The following is a 10,595-nucleotide window of genomic DNA, read 5'->3' as shown; positions in this document are numbered from 1 at the left end:
TATCAATTTAGTCACCATTTAGAGATGACACATACTAAAAGGATATTAAATTCTTCATGTCAAATTAACTCTATCATTGACTTTCTTATTAGATTCAAAATTAGAAAGCACCAGGAACTACCTGATTGGCTTTGTTTTAATAATTAGTATTGATACTGAAATATCAGGTCCTCAAAGTAAATTGTAATTATAATACTGTGCCACAGAGAAGATATCAAAATAATTTCAGAAAATGGATCATCACCACATCAGACTTCGAATGAGTCAACAGCCTGGAGCTTAAAGTAGTGTTGTTTCTACTAACCTGTTTTTTTTCAAATATACTTTTCCAATTCCACAGTAGGCCAAGCAATCAAGTCCCTCATTGGGGTAGTGTTCAATAATCCTCTTAAACTGGTTTTCAGCTTCAGATAATTCCTTCAATAGCAGTGAAAACAATGATCACTTACACAGAAAGAGAACGCTTTTTGTGTAATATTAAAAACAACTTTATATCAAAAAGTTCCCATGGCAAAAGTATACCTCTGCATTTCATTTTCTTAGAAATTATATAAGTTTCTGATCATACAGATATTCAAATGATCATATGGATATTCAGACACACAACCAAAATAATTCTGCTGAACACATCAGACAACCAACCACAGAAGCATTTACTAGCACACACAAAGGGGCTGGCATGTGCTGGCTAATGCTAAAAAGTGTAAATTCATGGTACAAAAGACTGATTTTGGTGCAAACATACCATAATATGTATCCTAGTATGTGCTGCTTGAAAGGATTGTCATTCCAATGATGTTGCCACGTTTTGTGGCATAAGGCAGACAAAATCTCTGTCTTAAAAACAGACCTTTAGGGGCCGAGCCCGTGGTGCACTCAGGAGAGTGCGGCGCTGGGAGAGTGCGGCGCTGGGAGCGCAGCGGCGCTCCTGCCGCGGGTTAGGATCCTATATAGGGATGGCCGGTCCGCTCACTGGCTGAGCGCGGTGTGGCCGGTCTCAAAAAAGGACAAAAAAAAAACAAAAGAAAAACAGACCTTTAGTAAAAATTTAACAGAGCTTCGAGTACATTCTTTTGAATATTCTCAACAGTTGGAAACCTCTGTGCTTTGAATAAATTTTGTTTTTTGAAAAAATCCAAAGGATACTTAGTTCTAAGAAAACTGGTAACCCCATTGTGGGTGAAAAAGGAAATGTTACTACAAAATGGAACTTGTAAGTAGCTCTGAGACCAGTTCCAAAGGAGGCATTCCAAAAATGTTTGAGGAAAAGGCTGTACTGGGGTAAACACATGGCTTCCGGGCCGGCCCGGTGGCGCACTGCTACAGTGCGCCGCTTGGGAGCGCGGTGGCGCTCCCGCCAAGGGTTCGGATCCCACATACAGACCGGTTCCCGCTCACTGGCTGAGCGAGGTGCGGGGGCAACACCGAGGGTTGTGATCCCGTTGCCGGTCCCGGTCCGGTACAGGCGTGACACTGAGGGTTGCGATCCGTTGCCGGACACGAAAAAAGACAAAAAGGAAAACAAAAAAAACGACATGGCTTCCTTAAGGGCCTACTCTGACAAAATTCTTTTAAATGTGTAATTTCTACCGTGCCTGTTTTTTTTTTTTAATCAGTTTCACTATTTTACAGTAAATCACAAATGCAATAAAATATTTTTTCCACATGGCTTCCTTAAGGGCCTACTCTGACAAAATTCTTTTAAATGTGTAATTTCTACCGTGCCTGTTTTTTTTTTAATCAGTTTCACTATTTTACAGTAAATCACAAATGCAATAAAATATTTTTTCAATACCAATAAGGCAAAACATATTTATTATTATATTGTCAAGAATAGAATTAAAACATGAAGTCTTGTCTCCAACAATCTATTGGAAAATAGAATCAGACAGGAGTTAATAAAAGACATTCATCTGTCACATCAAGAACAAGGAATATAAGCCTCAGGCACTGTGGACTACCAGTAGGGAATGGAACATAAAAAACCACTTAGATCCTAATTAGGCAGCAATTTAGGGTTAAGTCTTTATTTAGCCAGCGAAGCTTAGAGTCCACATTGGTAGAAAGCATATACTTGATGTCTTCATAGAACATTTTAACATTTATAGAAAACCCAAAACCACAGAAAGCAAAGTTATAACGCTAAGCAGCACAGATATGTAAGCATTCCAGGAGAGCAAGGAAGGAGTATGAAAACGGAAATCATAGGAGCTCACAATTATAAATTGATCATATGCAGTTATGGGATGTCTATACTCTAGAAATAATCAATACCCAAGTACTCACCGCCCAGAACTAAGAGATATTAACATTATCATTGTTACTTGCAATTTTTCTAATAAAACAGCGTAACACAAAGTTGAAGTCTTTTTTCTTAACCTCCCCTGGCCCATTCCCTCCTTCCGTCTTACTAAACGCAACCATTATCTTAAATTTGACATAGGATTAATCCGTAGTTTTTTTTCACTTTTGCAAGATGCATAGATATTCATAAACAATAAAAAGTATTGCTCTGTATATTTTCCAAATTGTATGTAAGTGGGAACACATTTGCTCTCCAACTTGTCTTTTTTCCTCAACATTATGTTTCTGAAATCTATCACGATATATTAGATTCTTTACTTTTTATATAAATAAAAGGTAGATTCCCACTGGTTGCCTGGCATAGCCTTTTTCTAATAGGAACACAAACTAAAAATTTCTTTTAAAAAAACACAAGCTAAATTAAACTGAGACATTTCAGACAAAATTATCAACAGAGTACACAGAAGGAAATGAGCCAAAATGGGAAAATAAGATATATGTATGTCATATTTTAATTATTACCTCTGTTATAAGTCTTACCTCAGGCTGTCCTATTCCAAGAAGAGAAATGGCAAGTCCGTAGACTACTAAGACATAGTTAATCATGGCCAAGTTCAATTGCTGTCAATAAAAATGTTTTAGTTAAAAATCTGAACATAATTCTGCCCAATTTGCATTATACAACAGAAAAACCATACTTCTAGCCATAACAGAAAAAGAGTAATAAAATCTCACTAATAAATACAATTGGGTTAAAGGTCAGACAGAATTAGAAAATACATGTTGCACACATAGGCAATTATACTGCTATCAAGTATTTAAAATACAGAATTATTGTCTCAGAATTCCTTGAGGCATGGTTCATAATAGATTAATTTTTAATTCAAGTCATTTCTTTGGCATATAAGTGAGTACTAGTGACAGAGTAAGACATCTGCTCTCTCATAACCTTGCCTATTTATTTACCTAGCTAATACTTTCATTCTGGATGACAGTTAATCCAAATCCTCGATTTAGTACTTTAATAAGAGAAAAGGCCAGGAGTTCTAATGTACCCTAACTACAGTCAAGGATGGTATAAACATAGATCACATACAAGTGTAACCATGAAGTCTGACCTGGAGCATCACCTGCGTCCCACAACCTAGAGTAGCTTCAGCCAATCTCAGCAAGGAGTAAAGTATATGAATATGAGTTAAAGCCTTGATTCTCTTCTACATATATCTGAGGTACATTAGCATTGATAAGCACATTATAATACAGCAATTTTACCTTTATTTTTTGAGGATCTAAACCATTCAGCAACTCTGTAAAGGCCTGTGCTGCACTGCGGCAACGCTGCTCCAACAAGGCTGTGTAACCATCTTGAATTAAGCTTCTCAGCATTTTCATTATATTAGCAAAATCCTACGAAAAAGAATTTCTATTTCGGTAATCCAAATCTAAACATTTTTATTTTAAAACTTAAGATGGCAAGTTCATCAGTAATATTTTATAACTAATAATAAAATATTTAAAATAATGCCCAAACTACCCATTATTATATTCCTTTCCCAGAACTGTACCTTTAAAGTGAAAATTAAAAGGTAATGCTTCACCATCTTAATTCTAACACCCATGCCACTGCCCATGACAAGAAAGAGTGGTTCATTTTACGTTACATGGTGGTAAGCCTTGCTTACTTTTCCAGACTAAACAGACAGTATTTTGAAATTTTAACAACATATATGGAGGACACCAGCCATTATTTAAATAGTTTGGCTGGGACTAGAACAATTAGACCCATAAGAATATGCAATCAATGTACTGATCACTACCAGATTTTGACAACTGTCATCCTTTCCCTGAAACAAACTTTAATTCTATGCAAGAAATGAATATTTCAATCTTTAATTCTACTCCTGCCTAACATGTACTTAAACATAACTAGATAAAATTACTGGGAGAGATATAAATAGGTTAAAGGAAGAAAATAAAAAACAAAAAACAAAAACAAAATTGCTGTAATGTACCCTTAAATAGAGAAAAACTTTGTAATTTGAATAAATTGTGCATATACATTATAATTTGAATTCAGATTTTAGTTACATGGCAAAAGCTATAAGTCACAAAAGTTCCATAATAACTGGAGAGGCAAGACTATATGTTAAGCCTAAAATCTTCTCACTTCTTGCCACACATATGCACACCATTCAATGGAGCAAAAAATGCAGATATGTGTTATATTACTCACTGCTCTTAACAATAAAAATCCAAAAGGAGATCCCACTGAACAAAGCACAAAGGGATAAGCACTTTGCTCACACATTAGCAAAAGCTTCAAGCTGGTTTCCATCCAATGAATCAAAGTTTAAGAGAACTTTTCCCCAGATTACACAGGGAAAAAGACAGCTCTTACATAAACTTGGCATTTGTTATGGTACTTAAAAAACTCAATGACAGCCATGTTTCTTTTTTTTTTCTTCTTTTTGTCTTTTTTACTGACCGGTAACGGGATCACAACCCTCGGTGTCGTGCTTGTACCGGGGACCGGCAACGGGATCGCAACCCTAGGTGTTGCACCCGCACCGCACTCAGCCAGTCGTACCGGGGACCGGCAACGGGATCGCAACCCTAGGTGTTGCACCCGCACCGCACTCAGCCAGTGAGCGGGAACCGGTCTCCACATGGGATCCGAACCCTCGGCGGGAGCGCTGCCGCGCTCCCAAGCGGCACACTCTCCAGTGCGCCACCGGGCCTAAGATGTGAATTTGAAGTTAGAGAAGATGATGTGCTATCTCCACAAATACTAGTTATTAGCCTTGCATGAACTAATTAGAATTTAATCTCTTTCTCATTCTAGAACACAGGTCTGTACAGCCTCAGGTTTTCATCAGAAATTATTTCCCTCAATATAGTATATTAATGATTTGTAGTGAAAGCTCCACCAGAGCAGGCTGAACCACATCACTGTATACTCAGTCTGTCTTCAGCATATGTAAAGGTCTCAATAAAAAAGTACTGAATGAACAAATGAAGGCTCAAAAATAACTATCATATTTATTTAATCTTTTTATCTCCGTAGGCTGTCTTTTTTATTTAGGTCCCTCATGATTTTTACATTAAGTAAAATCAGTGTAGGAAGACAATTTAAAAATCTCCAACTGTCAGAAATTCTAAAAATGCTTTTAGGCAAATGATTAAAAATGTATTTCAGTCCTTTGTAAGGTATCTATTATGTATACCTAAAATAATTAACTGAATTTTAAAATGACCCACATATTTTGAAACAAGTATTCTTCTTGTTCCATGTAATATACATTTTTCATCACTAAATAACATAAGAACTTCATATACAAAGTTATCTGATTAATGTTACATCATTCAAAGAATAAAAAAGTTTGCTCTTTAATGGTTTTTGAGTAGGTATAAAACTGCAAGTATTTAAATCTTTAAGTTATTTAAATCTTTTTAAAATATTTGAAGTTAATATTACTGTTATGTCTTTGGGAAGCAAACAATTCTGTAGTGTTAACCATTAGTTAAACCTCTTGCTAACATAATTATCAAGTTAACATTTAAATCACTGATAATTTGGTTTGTTAGCAATCATATGTTAAATTATATACCTACAACTAAAATTATAAAAAAACAAATCTTAGGGGCATTCATGACTAGAACTTTGTTCATGTGAAAAATATTTTGTTCAAAGAGTTTGTGTTTTTCATTGGAAAGATCTTCTCCATTACCTGGTGTGCAGCTCTGGAAGATTTAGAAAACTGTTTCTCCAAGATGTTTTTCAAATCTACTGGTAAAGTCAATTGAGAACTAGAACTAAAAGAGAAAAACACTTGTTTTGAATCATTTAAAAATATATCAGTCCTACTTATATAAAGAAAAATATATATTTCTGATGGTCATTTAAAACACTAAATAAATGGAGCCACACAAATTCCTGAACAGAGATATTATCAAGATGCTGATTCCCCCCAAATTAATCTCTAAATCCAACGTAATCTCAATAAAAGTTCCTGTTAAATTAGAGGTAGATGGGGACCAGATAAGTTGATTATAACAATGAAAGAACAGTTTTTGAAAAAAGTAAAAAAAAAGAAAGAAAGAAATATTAGGGGTGATTTGTGCTGGTCATCAAAAGTTATTACAAATTTGCAGTCATTAGTAACAACATGGTCCCCAAACAAAAAATGTTCCTGATAAACACTGCAAAGATGCTCAATCTCATGGGAAAATCTAATAAGATATAATAACTTCAGAAAACCTAACTCCCAATGCCAGTGAGGGAAAGGAAGATTAAGGCACTCTATTTGGTGTTTTCTGACAGCACTTCTGACATCAAATGTATGGGTTTTTTCCGACATCGAATTCTTGTCATTTTCTCACACCAATTCAACTCTCCAACATCAACTGAGTAACCAACAATTCAACTCAGTTTTAACACTAACTCCCAGAGTTAGCGCAGACCCCACAGGTTAAAGGATTGGTCCAATAAGACTGCCAGCCACAAGTGGGGTGCCCAGGGTACCCACACTTCTGCCCCACCAACTACAAACTCGAAGGGGGTTCCTATGATTCTCTCTTTAGGTTCAATAATTCACTAGAACAACACATAGAGCTCAGGAAAGCACTTTACTTATTATCAATTTATTATAAAGGATACAACTCAGGAACAGTCGAATGGATGAGATGCACAGGATGGTTGGGGGGCACAAGGCGCATTCCCGCTCTCTTCAGGCATGCCACCCTCCCAGCACATCCATGTGTTCACCAACCCAGAAGCTCCCGAGTCCCCCTTTTCAGGGGTTTATCGAGGTTTCATTATGTAGACATGTAGGTGTGATTGATGAAATCACTGGCCATTGGTGATTAAACTCAATTTTTACCACCCGCGCTCCCATTGGAGGTCAGGTGCAGGGCTGAAAGACCCAACCCTTTAATCAGGTGGCTGGTCTTTCTGGTGACCAAACCCCATCGTGAAGCTATCTTGGAGCACTGCCTTCAGTCACCTCATTATTATAAACTCAGGTGTGGTGGAAAGTGGTTCATTATGAACAATGAAAGACACTCTTATCATTCAGGAAATTCCAAGGGTTTTAGGAACTCTGTGCCAGAAACTGGCACAAAGACCAAATATACATATTTTTACTATACCACACCCTCTCATAATGTAGCAGGAGTGTGAATAGTGCCCATATTCTGGGAGGATAACTTGGCAATATCTATGAAAGTTAAAATTACACAATCCCCTTTGACACACTAATTCCACCCTAGAAACTTCTTCTTCAAATACACATTAACAAGTGCACAAAGGTACACGTGCAAGGATGTTTACTAAAGTATTGTCTTACTTATCCCCTTCAAAGGAAAGAAAGAAGAAAGAACAAGAGGGATGGAGAGAAGGGAAAAACAGGAAGGAGGAAAAGAGAAATAAAGAGTCTAAATATACAACAATGGGGGATACATCCATACTGTGAAAAATTCTACAGCTATGAAAATGAAAAAAGTGGATCTTTATGGTCTGATATGGGATGATATAAAAGATATTTTGTAACAGATAGAAAAGCAAGCTGTAAGCCAGAATGGTTCTAATAAAATGAAAATGATGTTGGTGGTGATAATAATAATACTAGTTGTAATATACTGAGCATTTACTATGTTCCAGGGCTCAAAGTGTTTTATGTGGACATCCCATTTAATCATGAAATAACCCCATGAGGTAGATATTATCAAATGAAGAGAATTCGGTTTGAAAAAAAACAAAATATCAGGAAAATAAATTTATCTTTAATAAAACAGGTTAAAATGACAACTATGTAGGCTGTCCATTAGCTCAATTGGTTAGAGCACAGCCTTCTAACACCAAGGTCAAGGGTTTGCTTCCCCTTACCAGCCAGCTGCCCCCCCAAAAACAAGACAAAAACAAACAAAAAAATTGCAACTTTGCATTAAGAAAAAAAATAAAAGAGATCATGTATTAGGTTTTGGTTTCTCTTGAAGCGTGGAAGGTGCAGGAAGGAAGATTCAGGATTTTTCCTCCAAATAATAGAATAACATAATATACTATGTCCTTGCTCTGTATTTAATTTTTGTAACAGCATCAAAAATATGGTCATTTTTTGAAAAAATTTACAACTTCACTTTGCAATCAACTTATATCTTTGTAGGCAATGGGGGATTAAGTATAAAGATAGGTGGCAAGAGTTCCTACTGTTAATTTTGGCAGGGATATTTGGTAGAACTAATTTTATAAGCAGTTAGAGTTCATTAGTAAATATTTTCCTTTAATGATAATTACTCAAAAGAGCATCTGAATATACACATACCCATGGCTGTGTATGCAGAGTAATTTTCCCAAAATCCAAGAAACTTAAGAGTGCATCCCTAGAAGAAGCTGTAGAGAAGGGACTGCAGGAGAGGTAAAATGAGGTAAGCATGGAAGCACACTTAATTTTCACCTTATAGGTCTCTGAATATTTCTTCCTTAGGTGCACATATTTTGGAATTGAAAAAAATTAACACTGATATATTTCATGTTATATGACTGTCAGAAATCAGTGTTAATATCCAGGATTAATAATCCTTTAGCCAAAAACAATCCTGTCTTTTGATATTTGAAAGTGATTTAGGGGCCGGCCCAGTGGCGCACTGGAGAGTGCGCCGCTTGGGAGTGCAGCGGCACTCCCGCCGAGGGTTCGGATCCCATGTGGAGACCGGTTCCCGCTCACTGGCTGAGCGCGGTGCAGACGCGACACCGAGGGTTGCAATTCCGTTGCCGGTCCCCGGTACGGGTGCAACACCGAGGGTTGCGATCCCGTTACCGGCCAGTAAAAAAGACAAAAAGGAAAAAAGAAAAAAAAGAAAGTGATTTAGTACTCATTATAATACATATGCATAAAAGCAGCTAATACTTGAAAAAGAGATTTTTTTTCCTTTTTGGAGAGAAGAGTACATTAGGAGAAAAAATATGTATCTTAGGAAAAAAACATACCTGAACTTCTCTGATTCATTGTTTCGAGATTTTTGTTTTCCTTTATGTTTTGGAGGCTGACCTGTGAATACAAAAGTATTTGTTCCTGAAATCTGTACATAAAAATCTACACACTTGAGAGAAAAACAATTTAAAAATGCAAATTGGAATAAGGAAGGAAAAAAAGAAATGCTGTGTGTGAGTATAACTACAAATTAGGTAAGCCAAAAAAGCTACTGATGATGGTTTTCTATGTATGGCATAAAATTATTATAAAGATAAATGATAATAATGATAATTACTATTTTTTAGGTCTACAGTAGATACAGAGAGATACAGGTGGTACCTTCTGTTCTTAGGTAGTTTACAATCAAATGGGAAGAAAAAACACATCACTTCAGTAATTAAAAAACAATCACCATTATGAAGAAAAGATACTGTGTCATTATTGACATATTAATTCCATAGTTAGTGATTTCTCTCATAAATCACAGAAGGGAGAAACCACTTAAGCTGGAGTGGTTGGGAAAACAGTGAGGATGAAGGGAAGCATTTGTGTTTGGTATTGAGGAGCAAGTAGGATTTGGATAGAATGGCCAGAACCAGAGTGGAGTTCATTTTAGAAACACTCAGCAAATTTGTATGATGTGAAGAACTCAACAAAGGTAGAAGGCTGGAAAAAGACTGCAAAGACAGGATGGGGCAAGTGTTTACAGACCCTTTGCTTTAGATCCTCCAGCTCTGTGAGCTCAGCCTTTATTCACTGGCAGGAGTAGGAAGCCACTGCATACTTTTGGGCAGGGCAATGACATTTTCAAAGGTGTGTAGATGGCAATAGGGACCTCTTGGGTGTATCTGATGAAAGATCTTGGGGGAGAGCACAGAGACAAGTCAGAGCCTCTAATAAGGAAGCAGAGAGGCAGTTTTGGTGGCCTCAGAAAATAAAAAAGGTTTCTGGAAAGGCAGAAAAGTTCTACTTTGATTTCCGCTGGTGACCTTGGGCAAAACTATTTAATTCTAACCCTGGGACCTCAATTTCTTCATCTAAATGTTGATGCTGAAAGGTGGACAGTATTTATTTATTTGAAAGTGATGTCTAATAATAATGGCAAATGAAATATCGATAAATAAAAAGCTGTCTTCCAAAAAAAGTTTCATCCTCATAGATGTTTCACATGCTGGTAGAATTACATAAGACAATTGTCTGACTTTCCTCCTCTCTATAATTATAAGCTAATCAAATGGAAATGCCTAGTATTAAATAGGTGAATATGGGCCGGCCCGGTGGCGCACTGGATAGTGCGCCGCTTGGGAAGCGCGGTGGCGC

The 10,595-nt window shown here is 36.6% G+C and overlaps 1 protein-coding gene across 1 annotated transcript in view; it reads right to left on the bottom strand.

Annotated features, from left to right (window-relative positions):
- Positions 1 to 279: 279 nt before the first annotated feature.
- TTC3 (tetratricopeptide repeat domain 3) overlaps positions 280 to 10,595 on the bottom strand; it is a 38,266-nt gene continuing 27,950 nt past the window's right edge. The window contains exons 9-13 of the mRNA XM_008590046.1: positions 9,290 to 9,350; positions 6,033 to 6,117; positions 3,577 to 3,711; positions 2,845 to 2,925; positions 280 to 417 (exon numbers count right to left, since the gene is read on the bottom strand). Of these exons, the coding sequence (XP_008588268.1) occupies positions 280 to 417; positions 2,845 to 2,925; positions 3,577 to 3,711; positions 6,033 to 6,117; positions 9,290 to 9,350 (500 nt within the window). The remainder of the gene's footprint in view (positions 418 to 2,844; positions 2,926 to 3,576; positions 3,712 to 6,032; positions 6,118 to 9,289; positions 9,351 to 10,595) is intronic.

The sequence above is a fragment of the Galeopterus variegatus genome, unplaced genomic scaffold (genome assembly GCF_000696425.1).
Source record: "Galeopterus variegatus unplaced genomic scaffold, G_variegatus-3.0.2 Scaffold5820, whole genome shotgun sequence".
Lineage (NCBI taxonomy): Eukaryota > Metazoa > Chordata > Mammalia > Dermoptera > Cynocephalidae > Galeopterus > Galeopterus variegatus.
Note: the sequence above shows the minus strand (reverse complement) of the source record. Positions and strands in the feature narration are given on the sequence as shown.